The sequence below is a fragment of the Gorilla gorilla genome, chromosome 10 (genome assembly GCF_029281585.2).
Source record: "Gorilla gorilla gorilla isolate KB3781 chromosome 10, NHGRI_mGorGor1-v2.1_pri, whole genome shotgun sequence".
In the NCBI taxonomy this organism is placed as follows: domain Eukaryota; kingdom Metazoa; phylum Chordata; class Mammalia; order Primates; family Hominidae; genus Gorilla; species Gorilla gorilla.
In genome coordinates this window covers 79,751,977-79,772,176 of record NC_073234.2, presented here as the reverse complement: position 1 = coordinate 79,772,176, position 20,200 = coordinate 79,751,977, and the positions used below count along the sequence as shown (strand labels likewise).

General features: G+C 38.5%; 2 protein-coding genes across 2 annotated transcripts in view; one reads left to right on the top strand and one right to left on the bottom strand.

Annotated features, from left to right (window-relative positions):
• Window positions 1-7,052: 7,052 nt before the first annotated feature.
• On the top strand, window positions 7,053-13,260 carry SPX (spexin hormone). The gene is made up of 6 exons (XM_004052855.5): window positions 7,053-7,235; window positions 7,643-7,723; window positions 7,892-7,949; window positions 8,484-8,546; window positions 9,756-9,839; window positions 11,891-13,260. Exons 1-6 carry the CDS (start codon window positions 7,230-7,232, stop codon window positions 11,947-11,949), a joined length of 351 nt encoding a protein of 116 aa, XP_004052903.1. The 5' UTR covers window positions 7,053-7,229; the 3' UTR covers window positions 11,950-13,260.
• Window positions 13,261-16,810: 3,550 nt separating this feature from the next.
• Window positions 16,811-20,200, bottom strand: part of GYS2 (glycogen synthase 2) — a 70,502-nt gene continuing 67,112 nt past the window's right edge. Inside the window, exons 15-16 of the mRNA XM_004052856.5 lie at window positions 19,984-20,064; window positions 16,811-17,879 (exon numbers count right to left, since the gene is read on the bottom strand). Coding sequence (XP_004052904.3) covers window positions 17,658-17,879; window positions 19,984-20,064 — 303 coding nt within the window. The 3' untranslated portion in view covers window positions 16,811-17,657. The remainder of the gene's footprint in view (window positions 17,880-19,983; window positions 20,065-20,200) is intronic.

The following is a 20,200-nucleotide window of genomic DNA, read 5'->3' as shown; positions in this document are numbered from 1 at the left end:
GACTATTGTTGGGTGAACGGGAAATCTTGAATCTGTTATTAAATATCCAGCATATTTCTCTAATCTTGACCTGAGCCAAAAGGCCCCAACCTCAGTTTTTCTGTTACCTGTATCCGTGTAGGAGATTGGACACTAGCAGCATGCCCAAAATTCTTCATTGACTAACATGCGTTTCCATGACCTTAGCTTTACTCAATTCTCAAGGCCTGATTAAAGTGTCACTGCTATCATATCTTTCCTTACCAGCTAGGCCCAAACAGTTGCTCCTTCGCTGTCCTCTCATACAACTTTCCACTTGCTTTGTATTGATTTGGTTATGGAAAATAGTCTTGAGGTTCGAAATCTCCTCTTTGATTTGTATCTCCAGTTCCTGGCATTTAGTAGGTGCCCAGTAAATGGTTTAATGAGTGAAAGTTCATTCTTCCAGCTCTTCTGGTGCTGGCCCCACTGATCACTTCTTTTTTTTTGTTTGTTCGTTTTTGTTTTTTGAGACGGAGACTTGCTCTTGTCACCCAGGCTGGAGTGCAGTGGCATGATCTTGGCTCACTGCAGCCTTCACCTTCTGGGTTCAAGTGATTCTCCTGCCTCAGCGTCCTGAGTAGCTGGGATTACAGGCGCCCGCCACCACACCTGGCTAATTTTTGTATTTCTAGTAGAGATGGGGTTTTGCCATGTTAGCCAGGCTGGTCCCGAACTCCTGACTTTGTGATCTGCCCACCTCGGCCTCCCAAAGTGCTGGGATTACAGGCTTGAGCCACCGTGCCCAGCCTGATCACTTCTAATATATTGAAATCAGCCTCTATCAGCCGTAAAGTTAAATCTAATGATCTGGCCCCCGCTGAAGTCCACCTTTCTACTTCACATTCCTTAGGACTTTACTGTACCCAGTAGCTCGTCAATGGAGAGAGGGATCATAGATAAAAGAAAGACTATGCCTCCAGATTGGCTGCCCTTCTTCACAAAAAAGGGAGGCTGCTGGGGAAACCAGAAGCTACTCCTAAAGTTTTGAGGCTGGTGTGAATCACTGATACTCAGTTTTCCTTTCTTTCCAATATGAAATGAAGAGTTTCTTGGGTTTTGTTTGTCACTGGAGCTGGTATTACAAAGTAAAATTATCCCAAAGAGAAAATGAAATTTATTCCTTAAGTGACAAAAGCCAGAAATAATACCCTATGACAAGAGGGATCACTTGCACGATGGTCTTTTACATATATGAATTAATACTGATAATAATGGGTAATTGAATCCCTGAAGAAGACTCGTCTGATGTGATGTGATCCCGTGAGGTGACTATGAGTTCTGTGGCGGTATAAGGACCAGTCTTGGTGCTAAAACACTAACTCTACCATTTAGTGTCATGTCAAGTCAAACTCTATGAGTATGCTCCTAAGTGAAATTCAGGATCTACTGCATGAATTTGGTATGAAAAATGAATGTAACAATGGGTGTCAAAGGGCTTTCTCAAATTTAAAGTGTTGTGAAAATAACATGTGTTATTGTCCTGAGAGTATTTCTGGCCCAGTGATATAGATTAGAAGTAGGACAACTAACTATCCCATCTTCCTATTGATCACACCTGGCAAGAGCTGGTATTCAACCTAATTCACATTGTAGGATTATGGGATCATTCTTCACATTTCTGAGCTACCAGTGTTTATATGGCTCAACATTTCCAAAATGTTGAGTATTAGTGTTTTGTTGTTTGCATCTTGATCCAAGACCTTTTTGCTATATTTGTCCTCTGTCTTTGTGCTGCTCCTACATAGCATACACCATTAGCAGCCATGTCTTATGAATTATCCTGTAGTAATGATGGGTGTATATTAATTCATGTGCACTATTCTGTCATTTTGGAAATGAATGGTAAAACATTTTAATCCAGAAGTTAGTATGAAATTGGTGAACTTGAGTCTTCCCTGCTTCACTTTTATCTACCCCAACTCCCTAAACAGTACTTATCTTAACTCTCCTCAGAAAACCAATATCTTCTTATTTTCTCCTTCTTCTCCCTATCCGTAGTTCTGGAGAAAGGATCTGAAACAGTTTGTAAACAAAGAATTGCAATATTATCTGCTTCAGGGTGTGAGCTCATCAGGAATTAACGTGTTAAGTAAAAGGAAACCCGGGTTAAGACATTGGCCAATTAATGGGAAGTTTTATTTTGGATAGCAGGCCTTCTTAATGCCCCGAAAGCCCCTCCTAAAACTGGTAACCCTTTGGGGAAATGACTTCTTTCATCTGATGATCAGACAGCTGGCCTAAGGGGCTGAATACAAGCCCCACAGAAGATTGAACCCATATCTTTATTCATGTTATCCAACACAAATTCTCTCTATGCTGTCATCAAACAGTAATTTAGGCATTTTGTACCATAATAGCCATATTGTCCAGATAACCTTATCCAAGATAGCAGCTGTTTTCCTTGTGAACACAATAATCACTGACCTTGAAAGAATGTCATTTAAACAGTGACAGGTGATCACTGGTTAAATAGGTTCTGGGCACTCTACAGTCGACTACAAGAATCCAGGTAACAGTGATGAATTCAAAACAGTCTTCATTGAATGCGCCTTTAAAAAAGGCTTAAAAGATCATTTGTTCAACATCTACTGCTTGCTCATACTGTCAGGAGAATAAAATTCAAGGGCTTTACCTATCTTGGATTTTTGTTGTTGTGTGTTTTGTTTTGTTTTATACCAAATATTGTAACTTAACCCATGTCTTGTTTTGGACCTGTAAAAACCTTAAAAGCTTTGTGATTTAACAAAAACATTCTATTGGGGTTCAGTGCCCTTTGGAAATCCTTTTAGAAGTAACACATTCTAGCATGTTACTCTTGATAAGACTGCAATATTGATAATATGTCAAAACCATTCCCTTCTTTTGTGCACATTAAACTGAAAATGGCAGCTTTGACGTAAGACGTCTGCTTGTGAATTCATTAGCTAAGCTATTATCAGCAAAGCACATTTATTTATTCTTAAAATTGTAAGTTCAAAACACATTTTATTGGTGATTCATTTTCCTGCTCCTCTTCCCAAAACCTTTGTGTTTTGGGTACTAAAAGGCATTTGACTTATTTTTCAGGTAACCTAGTAATCAGGTTTCATGTGTGACTATTTAAAATATAAACACAGCATATTTCACTTCTTTTATCGCTCTTTTTTGAAGGAAATTGCTACAATCCTTAGAAATGAAAATCCTAAAATCTCACATTTGAAGCATTATTAAAATAGCATCCAGATAACCTTTTAGTCAGTTTTTATGTTTCTCCTCTCCTACGACAGTGGAAATAGAACATTACACTAATGCCTCTAGCTTTTTCCTGCTTTGCTTTTTTCCTTGAAGACAGTAAATAGTTCTCAAGTTTCTACTCACATACTACTTTCTATATTCCATTCTCATTTACTAACCAAACCTCAGTTTTCCTGTCTGCATATCACTGTCAAGTTTAAATATCAGTGCCCGAACTCCAATCTCTTTTCCAAGTATTTGCAGGTAGATAGCATCAGCCTTTTAAACTTCAATCCCAAATGAAACTTAGCAGTTCCATCCTCAGAGTCCCTGCTATTTCTGTCTAGCCATTCTTCCAGCCACACAAACTCTGAGGTTTAGTTTTCATCACTTCTTATACCCCCGAATCTTTGTTACTCAAAAGTCCAAGGGTCAATAGCATCTATCACCATCACCTGGGAGTCTATTAGAAATGCAGAATTTCAGGCCCCACTCCAGGTATACTGAATCAGAATCTGCATTTTAACAAATTCTCAGGTGATTCCCATGCACATTAATACCTGAAAACCACTGCCCTAACTGAGAAGGAACTGCTATGACCTAAATGTGTGTGTCCTACCAAAATTCATATGCTAAAATCCTAAACCTCAATATGATGGTAGGGCCTTTGGGACATGACTAGGTCATAAGGGTGGAGCCCTCATAAATGGGATGAAAGTCCTTATAAAAGCATTCCAAGGAGTTTGTTTTCCCCTCCCACCCATGTAAGAACACAGCAGAGAAGACAACAGTCTGCAACCCAGAAAAGGGCCCTCACCAGAACCCAACCATGCTGACTGGACTTCGATCTTGGACTTCCCAGCTTTCAGAGTTGAGTAAGGAATTTCCATTGAGTAAGCTACCCAGTTTGTTGCATTTTGCTATAGCAGCCTGAATGGACTAAGAGAAGGACCATCTCTTTCTTTCATGGTAACTTAGTATGTGGTGGATACTCAGGTCCTTGTTCAATATCTGCCTATGTATATAGATCTTTTAACTGAATATTGATATACTTGGAATCCTATCCCTCTTTCCTTCTAAGAATTTCCTTTTGCTGTTATATTCCCTTTCTTCTACATCATGAATTTCTCCTTCCCTTCTGATCATCCCCATCAATATACATGTCTTACAAATTGTTTCTTAGTTGTCACATCAACAGAAACCAATAAACATGGCTGATTTGGGCAAACCAAAGATTTTATTAAAAGGACACTGCAGCTGGCATCACCACTGCTAGAGCACTGGATACTGGAACTTGCCACTAGCACCGTAGCTAAGACTACTCCAGAAACTCAATCTTACTACAACCCCTGCTTCACCCAAGCACTTCTTCCATCCTGGCATGAGATTCCCCATCTGAGCATGCTCATCTGATTGGTGAAGCCCGTGTCATATGCCCACATTCTCCCTGATAGGGAGGCTAGAAAACTGACTATCTGGCATTTTCAGTTTGTACAATAGAAGAAACACTCTGCCTCCAAAAAAGATTCATAATTTCATAATTCATAATTCAGGGAATTTTAGGAATTTCCTAGAAATGAAAGGTTTCAGATGTTACCTTAAGCCCAAAAAGTATAACAAATCTTCTATCTTATCTTTTAAAAACAAAAAAGATTTCACAGGCCGAGCATGCCTATAATCCCAGAGGTTTGGGAGGCTGACGTGGGAGGACCAGTTGAGGACAGGAGTTTCAGCCCAGCCTGAACAACATAGTGAGACCCTGTCTTTAAAATAACAATAACAATAATAATAACAGTAAAAAAAATTCTCATTTTTTCCTTTCCCTTCTTTTGTGACATCTGTAAAAGAGATTGTTTATTCTTGGCTTTAATTTATCATATCTTATTCACTATTCAACCAACTCCAATCTTGCTTCTATCCTCAAAACCATCATATTCCAAATCCAGTGGATGTTTCTTGGAGCTAATGTTGCTTGACCTCCCAATACTACTGGATCTTCACTTGGCTTCCATGATATCAGGGTCCCCTGGAATTTCTCCTTTCTTTCTAACTCTACCTCAACCTCCTTTTCTGGCTCTTCCTCTGCTCATTCTCTATGCGTTTGTTTTCATAGCTCTGTCCCTGCCACTCTTCTTTAGCCCTATTCACTCCCTAAGTGTTGTGTTTAATCCCATCCCTTTACTGGTTTTAAAATTCTTAGAATTCTTAAAATTCTTAAAGCTAATCATTTCTGCCCCCCCACCAAAAAGAAAATCTGTAGGCTGGTGACCTCTTTGCTGACCTCTATCAAGTTTTGCATTTCTAACCTTCTATTTTGTACTTGTACTTGGATATTTTTAATATACATTTTAATTTTAATATGCCTATATGGCAAGTGTTAATTTCCCTCTCTTAACTTGCTTCTTAAGAAGTTTCTCTAATTTCAGTAAATTACTTCATAATTTACCCACAGTTTTATCCATAAACCTAAGAATCATCCTTGATTTATTTTTCTCACACTTTCATATCCCTTTTATATACAAGTTCTATATTTTCTACCTCCACAACATGTATTCCAAATTCATTTACAGCTCTTCTTTCCCTGTGTGTACCATCCCAGTGTAAGCCATCATCATCTTTTGCTTATAATCGTATTTCCACATCAACTGGCCCATTTCTTCTTCTCCAATCTCATTTCAAAGCACCTCCCCTGTCACCTACAAAACGCTGCCTCCATTGGCCTCCTTCCTAGTCCCCAAGCAAGCCATGCTCTTTGCTGTCCATAGATTTTGCTTTTCTTTCTTCTATTGAGAATGCCTGGAATACTAATTCCTGCCCCAGCTTCTCCCATTACTTCACCTTATCCTTCAAGACTACCCTCTGTTTTTAACCTTCCCTAAAGTAGCCCACCACTTATCCTGTCACATCACCTTGCTTACTTTTACTTAACAATTTAAAACATTCTGTAGTTACAGTAGTCCCTGCTTATCCACGGTTTCACTTTCCATGGTTTCAGTTACCCATGGTCAACTACAGTCTGAAAATATTAAATGGGAAATTCCAGAATTAATAAGTTTAAATTGTGAGTTTTAAATCTGAGTAGGGTGTTGAAATCTCTCACTGTCCAGCTCCAGCCCACACAAGACATGAACCATCTTTTTGTCCAGCATGTCCATATGTAAACACCACTCTCCCATTAATCAGTTAGTAACCATCTTGGTGAACAGACAAAAAAAAATAGTATAATAAGGCATATACATATCAGTGGTTTCAGGCATCCACTGTGGGTCTTGAAACATGCTCCCCCACCCCACACACACCTATGATTAAGGGGTAACTACTGTGTCTTATTTATCTATTCATCAGTTTACTGTGTACCTTAACTAGTAGGTAACTTAGATCAAAGCAGAGACCATGTCTTTTCAGTGCATGGCTGTGTCCCTTGAAATACAAGGATTGTGTGTCTCATAGTAGGCACTCAATAAATATTTGCTAAACAACAGAATGAATTGATAATTAAGTGAATGACTGATGTCAAATTCCATTGAGATTCCCAAACCTTTTCATACATCTTTAGCCATCAGTGATAGACTGATGGCTAGTTACCCAAGAAAAGTTTTCTTATTTATTCTTTTACTTTTGATTCTGCCTTGGACTATTGATTGTTTTCATTAATAATAATAATAACACATTACTTTGGGCAGCTAGTAGGAAAAGCAAGGCCAATGATGCTGACACATTCTGAATGCCTCCTGGGTGATGCAATCAGTATTTAAACAAATAATTTCTGCCCATCAATCATTCCTCTACTTCCTGCAATGAAGCTCCCTGGAGGAGTCATCAGATTCTCAATCTTGCTTGAAGACTGACAAGATGTCCCTGTGGACTCCCAAACTCTACTCCAGATGGGGAGGTGCCCTTAACACCAAGATTTTAAAAGCTCCAATTTCAGAGCAAGAGTCGAAAACTCACAGATAAAGTTATAGTTATTTCAGGGTTCCGAAAAGACGCAGAACATGAAGGTAAGTAAAGGCTTTATTAACTTGAGACTTCTTAGCTATTTTTTAAAACGTTTTATAGCATTTTACCTATTTCATGTTTAATAAGGATTTTAGAGTTTAAAGGATATTTGAACGATACGCCTTTAGAATAACAGAATCATTTGATTTTACTAAGAAAAAAATTCACGTATTTACTTATTCTTCATTTGGGTGAAGTAATACAAATAATATGTTTCTAAATACGTTTTTTCAAGTGGACTCTTTGTGAATTAACTAGAAGGTAGAAGTGAAACACCTCCAGAAAACTGAGTATTAAAACAGAATATTGCGAGAAGTAAGGGGGTTTATAATTGTCCAGGCGTCAAGGAAGGAAGCAGAAGATCCTATTGGCACAGAAATGACCCTTTCTGGTTGATCGCTTCATATAGGGACTCAGAAGTCTGGCAGCAACAACCTTGGCTCTTTTCCTGGTGTTTGTTTTCCTGGGAAACTCCAGCTGCGCTCCGCAGGTAATCAAATGCAAAATAAAAAATTTTAAAACAATGCGCACTGTGTGTCCACTCTGCTCTTTCTTTCTTCCTTCTTGTTTTATTCTCTTCTTTTTCCTTTATTTTGCTGTAATAGAGGACTGAGCTGCAAGGTTTTATTAACTGCTCTTCCCTTCTCCCGGGCTATAGAGACTGTTGGAGAGAAGGAACTGGACTCCTCAAGCTATGCTCTACCTGAAAGGGGCACGTAAGTTCCAAATATTTTGCTCTTCCTACAATAATGGAAGACCCTTAGGAGTCATGAACAGATAGATGGAGAGTTATGGAGAGAGAATAATGTCGAGTTTATTCCCTTAAATCATCGAGGCCATCAAAGAGACCGGTAGGTGAGGGAGGGGTGGGAGAGGGGAAGAGTCCCTGATTATTGGAAATCCTCCATCCTTATTAGAAATTCTCCATCCAAAACTGGAGGGTTGCTTCTCTTGGTCCAAATGGGGACTCGGATTGCCTGGGAAATATCGCACTAACACGACCTCCGCTCCAAAGCGCCCTTGCGGCGTCCGGTCAGGCGCGGGGCTTTCCTCCAGAGCTCCAGGGCTCCTGGCTCAGCCCGGGGTTGCGCTGGGAGCGCTGGAAACTCGGCAGCCCCGCGCGACCCCATCCTGGAGCAACCTGCCCCCTCCCCACGCCCGGAGACTGCGCTGTGCCGGGAGGAGCTGAGGTTTAAGCCCGGGTTGTCCCGGGCCAGGCTGTCGTTGAGCCCCGGGTCTCGTTTTTGCAGAGGGTCGCCGCTTCATCTCCGACCAGAGCCGGAGAAAGGACCTCTCCGACCGGCCACTGCCGGGTGAGTGACCAAGGGTGCAAGGGCGCTAGTCCTGCGCTTTTGGAATAGGATGGGGCGGGCAGGGCTTGCTCCGCGCTGGTGCCGAAAGAAAGCGTCTCCTCACCGGAAAGACGCGGCTCTGAGACGCCCTCAGATACAGTCCGCCCGAGGGCAGCCCGGGTTGGCAGCAGCAGCAGCTGGATGCCGAGCGCCGGAGCTGGAAGCTCGCGCGTCCAGGCCCGCGCCAATGGTGGCAAGGGCGGCCGAGGCTGGCGCTGCGGCTCCCCAAGCCTTATTGGCTTGCGGCTGTTCAGCCAGCCCTCTGGCTGCCAGGGTATGCAGAGGTCCCCAGGGAGTTAGGGCCTGAGGTTCAGCTCAGAGGGGTAAGGCGAGATAGGAAGAACTATGCAAATGCTTCTAGAAATGTATCTGCGCGTTTATGCAGGAACTTTACTCAGCCTCCTCTTAAACGCTGTTATTATTAAAATAAGAACTTACCTAGGAACTTCAAATGTATGCTTTTGTTTTACTAGAAAGAACTATCAAAGGTTCAAAATCAAAAGAGTAACATGCGGGCAGTTAAGGATGGGACCAGGGACTGTTCTTTTTCATGATAAACCTTTCCATCGTATTCTATTAACAAATAACAATACAATTTGATGAAATTGTAAAGATTGAAATGCTAAAATTAAAAAGTATACTTACTTGGAAAAATACCAAACACTGTCGAACACATAGTAGGTGCTTAAATTTTTGTTTAGGCTCTTCAAACATGCTGTGTAATTGAGCTTATTTATTTTATGAGGTTAAGATGTTTCTCAACTTCAGTTGCCCCAAATTAGAAATCATGTTTTGTGCTGAATCAGAACAATTTGTCTTTTTTCAACTTAGATTTGAAATAACTTTGAATTCTTAGCAGATACTCCTACAGTCAAATAATTACCTTATATTCGGCCGCAAAGGTTAAATTATTATCTAAAATTCTCTTTGGCATATAGTTTAAAATTCTCTTCCATACCCTGTTTGTAAACTTGACGTAACCAATTGTAAGTCATTTCCAAGGCAATTGTGACATGTTAAAAAATTAGTCTTCTGTGTAAGTAGTCATTTGTTGAGGAGTCAAAATCTGTTTCATAGAGGTTTTTCTAGTATTGCTGCATGTTAGAATAGGACTTATCTACATCAATATATAAATGCTAACAGAATCTGTATACATTTTTGTTTCTGCAGAAAGACGAAGCCCAAATCCCCGACTACTAACTATTCCGGAGGCAGCAACCATCTTACTGGCGTCCCTTCAGAAATCACCAGAAGGTACTAGCATAGTGGCCTCTTTCACCTGCATAACAGAACAGCTTTGCTTACTTTCGGGATTCTGTGTTGAGTGCAACACCCCTCCCCCAGAATTTCTTGGCCTTAGGCCCAGAAATTCTAGCTCTGTACTGCTTGAGTGAGGCCCAAGAATCTCTGTCCTTAAGAAGTTCTTCCACATTATTCTGATGATTGGTCAGGTTTGAAAACAGGAACTTCAGAGCCAGTTAATAAAGGTTGAAATCATGAGAATGGAGATACCTTCTAGGGCTTAGATGTAGTGGGAAAAGGGAAGACAATAAAACACCCAAAAATCAAGGGAAATGGGGGGAAATAGTACCAGTGAAGGGACATTAAAAGGAGCAAGCAGAAAGGTAAGAGGAAAATCAGAATAAGAGAGTATCCCAGAATTCATTCAGTAGCTGATGCTACTGATCACTCTCCTCTTGAAACTTTCCAGGGATGGAAACTATCAGAATGGTTACTATAGCAGAATGGTTAGTAAGAATACAGAACTCAGGGGACATTAAACAGTGTGTCACAGGACTTCCCCCCACCTCCTGCCCAGTGACACAGCTTGCTGCTGCTATTCCATATCTGAAACTTTGTTTACAGAATGTGATACAAGAAAGTAAACTGCAAAGTTAAGAGAAAGCAGGTCTGAGGCTCTGGAGAGCTGGCATGACTCTCAGAACTCTTGCAGTGAAAAGGCGTGAAATAGTTGAATAATGGGTAGAGGATGCTGTATCCAAGGTGTTCTTTTTAAAACCCAAGACATGGAACCCAGCGATTTTTGAAGTCAGTACGAAAAGAGCTCTGATGGAGATTGGTTGATAGTGACGTTTTAGATTTGATTGTTGGGAAAATGTGCAGAGCCAGAAAGGAAAGTGACTTATAATGGACAAGAGAGAGCTAATTTTAAAGAGGAGAGGTATCTTCATTAGCAATTTGAGGAAAGGATGTGATTATAGGTCCCCATCTCAAGTCTTTCTTGGAAAATAAATATGTATTTTTTTAATTATTGAAGTTTTCTAAGTGGATTGTCTCTGAAGATGAAATGACTAATTTTATTAGTCCAAATTGATAGAAAAGTTTTTGATTCCCATATGATAAATTAATCACTAGTCTTCTTTAGTATTTTTATTCTATACTACCTCATTATTATTTAGAAGGCTCTTATTTGGTGAATTATGGTTTCAGTGGAATTTATACAGGGACGCCGTTCTGGTTTTGTTTTGTTTCGTTTCATTTTCTTCCTTCCCTTTAAAGAGAAGCCCATTTTCTGCAACGGTTTAAAGTGTGCTAGAAATTCAGGTTAAGATGTAGCCCAAACATTCAAATTATATTGCAACTAACTGAAAGAATGTGCTTTTATGTAGACGTGATCTTAGAAGAAATTAGTAGATGCACTTTGCCCCTGGCCACTCCTTCTCCCTACCGTATTGTAACTTTTAGTCATTCTATCCTATTTTTAGAGTCCCAGGAACGTGCTATTGTCTAACTCTTTAAGTATCCCCACCTCAGATGTGATACCTCATGCTCTAAAGTTTCGTGATCCCAGCCAGCAAACGAGTGCCTCTTCTTTTTGTCTCATTTCCTCCCCAGAACTCTAGCTCCCCTAATAAAAGAACATTTGCAAATGTGTTCCCATGTCATCTTTCCCGAGCAAGATCCATTTTAACAGGAAATATAAAGAGACAGTCCTTTGATGCAAGTGAATTATTTTAATGGTGGGTATTTTAGACATAAGTCAATCTGTGAGAGCAAGACACATGACTTTTGAGATTTTTACCAGACATACCATACTGTAGTTTCAGTCATTATAGAGGTTCAGATGTAAAATATGAATTCCCCAATGTGTCCCAAGCTGAGAAGAAAAGATTTTAAACTGAGCAAATCAAAACCCATATTGTTTAAATTTTCAGTAGCAGAGTCCATAAGTTAACACAGCTTAGAAGGCTAAATGTTTATTTCCTGAGATTCTGTTTGTCTTACCTTTTCCTCTATTAAAACACAGAGTGTATATTTATTTTAAAGAATTTTTTTTCTTACAGATGAAGAAAAAAACTTTGATCAAACCAGATTCCTGGAAGACAGTCTGCTTAACTGGTGAAAATATACTGGATTATGTTTAATTATAGTTCTATTCGCTTTGAAAACATGAACCATGTGAAGAAAACCTTTGGACCCTTTTATTCCATTTGTAATCTTGAGCACACACACAGATAGTTTTATTCTTTCAGAAACAAAATATATATAGGACGCTTAGCTGAGAACATCATCTTCTTTCATTGCTTCAGGTCCTGTTTAGATGACCAAAAATGTTTTTAGATCACCTTGTGTCTTACTCTTGAGTTTCTTAGAATATTTATAATTATAAGGCTGAAGACTAAAGTGTTCTTTCCTTTTAACTATAGCCAGTACCTGTCTTGATCTTAGTTGTGTTTTTTTTTTCATTTTGTTACCACTTGCATTTTGTTTTCACTCAGCAGAAATTCTCCTTCTCTGTTTTCCTTTTATCCCATCCCCAAGAAGGTGGGAGGAAGGTGAGAAACATGGCAGGATGGGAAATAGGAGAGTATGACTCTCTATAGCTCATCCAGGAGTAATCAATTAAGAAGATAAATTGGATGACTGTGGAGAAGCTCTGTGATAGGAACACTTCAGGGTGGTTGCTGAGAGGAGACAGTCATTGAGGTAGAAGGTTTGCCAAAGATCCAGAGCTCAGAGCTCCCTTTGTGCTCTTTGCGAATTACCTTGCATTCAGTTTAGAAACATGGATCTAAAAGTTACTGGGAAATAAGCAGATGGAGACGCACTCTGTTGTTTACGTATTGGAAGAAGGCAACAAGCCAGTTTTGTTAGAGGTAACTCATTTTCCATGACCAAACACTCTGCTTACTCTAATTGACTAGACTCTAGGTTTTATTTGACATCATAGCATTACATAAATCACTCTGATAACGTAAGTGCACAGTAATATGCCTGATCTCTTCCTTTTTAAAAGCCAACTTGAGTTCAGTACCATCTGAATACACACACATGCACATATACCCACACACGCATGCACACATACACCTGTGGCAAACATAATAATGTATTTATTTAGAATTATAATATGACCATCATGTTAATTATTTTTTACCTAATCAGAGTTGTTACTGACAAATGTCATAAGTGGAAACTATTAATTCTTATTGTCATCAGTATTTAGCCATTATTTAGTAGCTCAAGAATATCTTTATGTGAATGTCTCTGTAACTTGGAATTGCAATTTCACTGTGTTAAGTAATCAGAACTCCGCTTATAAGATTTATCTGTATCTTGTTTCATAATTTAATAATGAAAGTAAATTCAAGTTAATGTAATGTTGATCTCCGTCGAAAAATAACTTGTGAGCATTAAAATATCTGTATGGCATTATAATAGGCACCTGTCATTAATTATGATTTGATTTGAAAGTAGACTTACTAGGTAGTGCTTACATCTGATTTATTGAAAATTTTTTCCAAAAGCATTGTTTTTATTTATACAGTCCTAACCACTTCACCATTAGGAGGGCTGGGACATTAAAAATTATTTACCCATCAGACATAAAATTCTACAAATTGACTATTCAAAATAGTATGTGTATTCAAAGAACACTTTTAACATCTATCTTATGAAATAATTCTTCCTACAACTAACCAGAACAATCTCAAAAATGTCATACTAACCATTGTCTTAAAAGCTGTCTCAATGATCAATAGCTGTTAAAATATAGCTCCAAGTATTCTAAGTACTCAAATTCCTTGAATGTTCTTATGTACAAATATGCTGATTAATTAAAAGGTCCCTCTTCCCAATTTTCTATAACTTTCCAACTCTCTTATGGTGTCTATATTCTGTTTATTTCTAGATTTTTAAAAAACCAAAATGAACAGGTGATCATAGATCAGAAAACCTTCACATTATATGGCTTGTGTTTTAAAATTGGGAATTTTCTGCCTTCAACACAGACACATGCACTAGAATACCTTGATCTGCAGGGAGGGCTTTCAGCCACTTTCTGCACAGTTCTCATTGCCCTTCTCTTTTTTGCCTCTATAGCCTACCTCGGCTATCTGGCCTCCATCCTGGGCTCTTAATTATTCTTTGTTTTCCAGTAGTTGCCTTCGCTCCCTCAATACCATCATTGTGTTCCTAAGAGAGGAGAGAAGAAGGTGAAGTGGCCCTGGCTTGTTCAGATTAGCCTCCAGCTTGCATTTCTTCTTTACCTGGTTATGATAAATGAAAATGTGTATCTTACAATCTTGAATTACATTATTTTATCTTGACCACAAAGAAAGGGAAGTTGGGAATGTAACTTCATTCTGTTCAGTCGCTTCATACTGGGCTGTAAATTCCTTTAGAAAGAGCTCATTTTTAATTTGATTTGATCCTCACAACCACTGTGTGAAATGGGCCATTTTATTGCCCTTATTACTCATAGAAATTTGGGCTCATTCAGTGAAGACTCTTCGGACATCCCTAAGTAGACTTAACTAGTCCCCCTCCTGAGTCTTCCTTGTACCCTGGAAAACTATTAGTATAACACCTGTAACATTTATGTTCTCATCTGCATATATAAAACCAGTTCTGTTCACTCTAACTCTTACCATGGAAGAGACAGTAGTATCTTGATCAGTTCTGTGGCTTATAAACAACAGAAATTTATTTCTCACAATTCTGGAGCCTGAGAAGTTCAAGATCAAGGTGTCAACAGAATCAGTGTCTGGTAGAAGGCCCATTTCTCATAGATGGCGCTTTCTTGCTGTGTCCTCACGTGGTGGAAAGGGCAAGGCAGCTCTCTGGGGCCTCTTTTATAAGGGCAGTAATCCTATTCATGAGGGCTCTGTCCACATGATCTAATCACTTCCCAAAGGCTCTGCCTCCTTTGTGGATACCATCACATTGGGGATTAGGATTTCAATACAGACGGGCCCAATTTATGATGGTTCGATTTATGATTTTTCAACTTTATGATGGGATGAAAGCAACACACAGTACACTCCTTGACTTACCATGGATTTATATTCTGATAGGCCCATTATAAATTAAAAATATCAGTGCGTTGGCCAGGCATGGTGGCTCATGCCTGTAATCCCAGCACTTTGGGAGGCCAAGGTGGGCACATCACTTGAGGCCAGAAGTTCAAAGACCAGCCTGACCAATATGCCAGCACCCTGTCTCTACTAAAAAGAAAATACAAAAATTAGCCAGCTGTGGTGGCACATGCCTGTGGTCTGAGATTCTTGGGAGGCTGCAGCACAAGAATTGCTTGAGCCTGGGAAGTGGAGGTTGCAGTGAGCCAAGATGACACCACTGCACTCCAGCCTGGGTGACAGAGCAAGACTCTTGTCAAAAAGAAAAAGAAAGAAAGAGAGAAAGGAAAAAGAAAGAAAAGAAAAAGGAAAGAAGGAAAGAAAGAAAGAAAGAAAGAAAGAGAGAAAGAAAGAAAGAAAGAAAGAAAGAGAGAGAGAAAGAAAAAGAAAGAAAGAAAAAATATCAGTGGGTTTATCCAAACATAATCCCATTGTAAGTTGAGGAGCACCTATATATGAATTTGGGGGCACACAAACATTCAAACCATAGCAGGTGGTACAACCATAAAACGGGTCTTTCTCTCAGCTGATCAGGCACCACACACTTTTTCTGTAGTTCCTGTCCTTCAACTTATGAACACACACATTCTTTAAAAGCAAAATTTTTTGAACCTCTATGTCTCCCAATAAGACCATTTATCTATGCAACTATTATGTACAAGGCACTGTACTAGACACAGAGCCTTCTACTAAAAATCGTAGTTGCTTCTCCTCACCAGCTTTTGTCGGTCTTGGGGAAAAGGATGAAGAAATGACTAGAGTGGAGGGATGGAGTCACCTGGCAGCAGCTGTCTGAATAAGGGACTGAGTACAGGATAGAAGGTGATTCCTACACATACTGCCAAAGCCAGGTATTTGTAAGTCAGCTAAATTCCATGTGCCCTATCATTTGTACACACTTATTATCATCAAATTATTATTTCATTGAACAAAAAGCACTTATATCTTCAGGTATTTTACTGTGTAGGCATGTTTTCAGTAACAGTCAAGCAACCAGTTACCAATCAAGAGTATCATTTGAATAGACACGTTAAGCTAGTTTACTGGGGATACATTGTCATGGTTATTGTAGCAGTGAACCCTAGTTTATCACAGTATCTTTCTGGTACTTCAGGGAATGAGCCTATAATATAAGTCCTTCTCATATTTTTTCTACTCTCCAGTACAGAGCATTTCAAACTACTCTGCAGCTGCTCGGTTAATTGGCATCCACAGGGCATTTGTCAAAGGTTAGATTTTAGGTCAATTATTTCTCTTCTTTCTGGACATCTAAGTAAAGTAAATTTCCAGCTATCTTCCATTTTGGTCTGATTTGCTGCTTGTATCCAACAGTTTTCTACTTTTTTCTAGCTAATGCAGCAATAGGAGGGCTGGATTACAGTTTTCCAGTGGTCTTGAACCATCTGACACCTTGTCGTTGCTGCTATTCCATTTTTGTGATCAATAATCCAGCACTGAGAAGACCAAAACTTTTTTAGAGCTTCTTCAGAACAAGGCCAATTGATATGTCAATAAAGGAACTCACTGTGAGTTAAGTGGAACTCACAGTGAATAACCACTTAGTTAGAAAAAAAGCAATCTAAGAGTGTGATTTTTGTTTTTGTTTTGTTGCCAATTTAGACTTAATTACACTTAAAACATAAATCGGCTAAATAATAATCATTCATCTATGACTCTATGCACATCACAGAATATGTTGAGACATTGTCATTATTACAACTGAATAGATGTTCTATTTTTTCTAACTATTTTTTAAAAAGATAGCTTCTCTAGGAATTATTCATAACAGCTGCTTCCCACATGTTATTCGAATGTCTAAACAATTTTTAAAGAAGGCATTATCAGTGAAAGTTGTTATTCAATATTAATGTGTTTATTTACTTGGATTTAACAACTTATCATCTATGAAGAAGCAAGGCATTATCAGTGAAAGTTAAGTTATTAAATATTAATGTATTTATTTACTTGGATTTTACAAGTTATCATCTATGAAGATTGACCAAATTTTAAAAAGGCTTTCTATTTAAACAATAGAAAAATGTTACAGTAAGATGGTGGTACCATGTACATGGTAATATCTTGCATTAATTACAACATCAATTCTAGATTTCAAAAGTGACATAAATGTCCATTAATATGCATCAAAATATGGACTTAGGATAGCTATTCACTCATGGATTTTTGTCTCTGCAAAACTACATCTAAATCATGGTTCTGATGCATGTGAAAAATGAAAATAGTCAGTAAAAACCTAGCTATTTAAAATATGTAGGTAGTGCACATTCATGGGTAAGATCAAGGTTTTCAGGGGGGAAATGGGAAATTTGTGTGGTGGGGTAGAGAAGCTGCATAAATAGTAAGCAAAGGATTATGATGATAATTTAAAAATAAACAGAGTAAGAGGGAATCCTTACCACTTAAATTCACCATTTTAAAAACACTTTTCCGTCTTCTGCCTTTAGTGAGTGCTCCTCCTCATGCCTAACTTTATGGGGGAAACAAGAGTTGAGGAAAATAATTTGGATCTTATTCTAAATTACAAAATTGTCACTCACTCAATTTCTTCCACTTTTTAGGCAGAGAATAAACTCCATTGTAATACTTAGAAGGAGAAAATGAAATTTGTGGCACTTTTATTTTAAATAATTAGTCTTACTTTGCTTTTTTAAATTAGCTCTTAATGCAGCACATGTAGAATTCAGTTCTTATATTCACCATGCAGCTTTTTCTTCCCATGAGGAACGTGGCTCAGTGAAAATGGTGACTTGATATTTAACCGATCCCTTTCAGCCTCCTCTTCCTCATCGTATCTCTCATCCTCCACTTCATCTTCCACATCACTGCTCTGAGGACTGGAGGCCTGAGACCCTGAAGGAGAAGGTGGTACTGAGGAAGGCCTGGGATATTTAAATCCTTCTGTCTGCCAAAGACAAAAATAAGATATAAACATCATAACAATTTCTTGGTTTTCAACGATGTAAATACTATGCATGCACTATCAATTTTTTAAGTAGTTATCTATCTTTTGTAGTCTGGGTGCTATTAAACTTTGATTCATTTTGATTTTGATACCACCAATCTCAAGAGGGATTCATTCAATATATAGCTATTCTTTATTAAGTACTGAAATGTGCTAAGTGTTATATACATATTATTATCATCTCATCTTTTAACAACACTCTGATAAATATGTTTTTTTCAGTACAGAAGAAAATGGAGGGTTAGAGGGGTCAAGTAACTTGCCCAACATCACTCAGCACATAAATGGTAGAGCAAAGATTTGTACCAGGTCTGTGATGACTCCAGAAACTTTAATGTCAACTGCCACCTTACACTGCTGATACTGTTAGTCTCTAAGTCTCAAATTTGTTCAACAAAGCTTTTGGATGTGGATAGCCTGGAAATGCCATGGATGGCCACCACTAGAAGGCATCCTGGAAGTCAGGTCACTTAATTGACTCTACAGTTCCACTAGTTGCTGTTATTTCAGTTAATGAGAAAATATCACTAGACTTTAATTAATTTGCCCTTCTACTTGAGATACTGAGATAACTTATTTGATAAACACACACTGAGCACTAATTATGTATCAGACACAACAATGCCACTAAAGAAACCAGATGAAAAAACATGATTGGAGTGCATATGATTGAATGGGGAGACAGATGTGTAAAAGTGTTATAGCGCTCATCACTCTGTATTTCAATTACTTTATACATTATATCATGTCATACATGTACAGTCATTTTAAGGTTCAGATACTTTACCTGTCAGCAGTACAACAAAAGAACTGAGTTCTGCACTTGAGACCTAGCTTGAAGTAGGTGCTCAATGTTTATTAGATATAATAACTGGATAAATAAGTAGATAAGCAGATAAATGATGAATATTGCTGAATTATCATTAAGTGGAATGACCACCTCTGAATAAGCTAAGCAATCAACTCTGAATGCTAGAATCATAAACATGACAGTCAGAATTTGTATCCTGAGGGTTTAAGAAAACCTTATCACCTTTTTTACGGGCAAATTTTACTTCAGGTTAACTTTCTAGATCTGTTCCTCTGGAAACCTGATATAGGTGGAATATAAGTCATGTTATTAGGGATAGTTGTTTATGGTAACAGTGACCCCTGATTGAGAAATTATATCTGAACTGAAAAATCTATAAATACTTGATAAGGAGCCAGAGTTTTTGGGAATCTCTGAATGACTCTTATAAGATGACTCATAATTGGGCATATTCCTTGCGGGGAGCATGAAAGCTGGTTTGCAGGGATTTACATGAGATAGAGGCTCCTGTGGGGCATGGAGCTACTAGGCTAAGGTGATCTCATTTGCAATGGTATGGGTCTTATCTTCTTGCACCTAAGCTGTCACCTAGCGTGTAGGCGGCCAAAGATGTTTAGCTCTTGGGTCGCTGTGTAGACTACTGCAAGGACTGATCCCACTAAAGAGAAATGCCTGACGCTCCCCTGCTTCAAGTGGCACCTCATGTCTTCTCCCTGCTAAGTGAATCTGATGACAAATGTGGCCTATAGCAGTCTTATGAACATAAATGTCTAGTTGGATTTTAGAAGAAGACACCCTGGTGGGCACTGATGAATGGACCATAAATGCTCATCTAGTTCAATTCCTCCTGGGGTGCTGAACTTACTCTATTTTACTCTTGCCAAGCGGTCACCCTATATTTAAACACTTCCTTGGAGAGCAAATTCACTTTCGATTAAAGCAGTCCAGTTTGTTTTTGAACAACTCCCCAAAGAAGAAATGTCCATCAGAACCATTTCAAGCATTAAGGCAGAGAAAGTTTTAATTCAGAGATGCTTCTCCAATGAGATGAATTAACTGTCTTGAGAGCTTTAAGACAGTCTGATTTGTGAGTTCCCCTCTCTCTCCTTTGGTTTGATTCAACATTATGAAAAAGTGTCATAGCTTGTGTGCACAGCTACCTCCAAATTTAAATGTATTATTTAAACTTATAAAAAGAAATATAGCTTTCAAAAAAATACATTGAATATTTACCGTTGGTGGTGATGTTAGTTCCACATGGAATGTATCTGGAAAAGCTCTGCTTAATGTCAGGTGTCTGGCATGCTGGTAATACTATTGATAGAAAGCCAAATCACAGGTTAATAAAAACCCTTAGATATCTCAATAATCAAGTTATTAAATAAGGCCTTATTCTCCTAGTTCTGAAACATATGTATTTTTTAAAGTGACAGAATCTATGCAGTCTAAG

Coding starts and splice junctions, on each gene's coding strand:
- SPX (XM_004052855.5), top strand. Junction 7,950..8,483: donor GCTCTACCTGAAAGGGGCAC/GTAAGTTCCAAA, acceptor TCGTTTTTGCAG/AGGGTCGCCGCTTCATCTCC. Junction 9,840..11,890: donor CCTTCAGAAATCACCAGAAG/GTACTAGCATAG, acceptor TTTTTCTTACAG/ATGAAGAAAAAAACTTTGAT.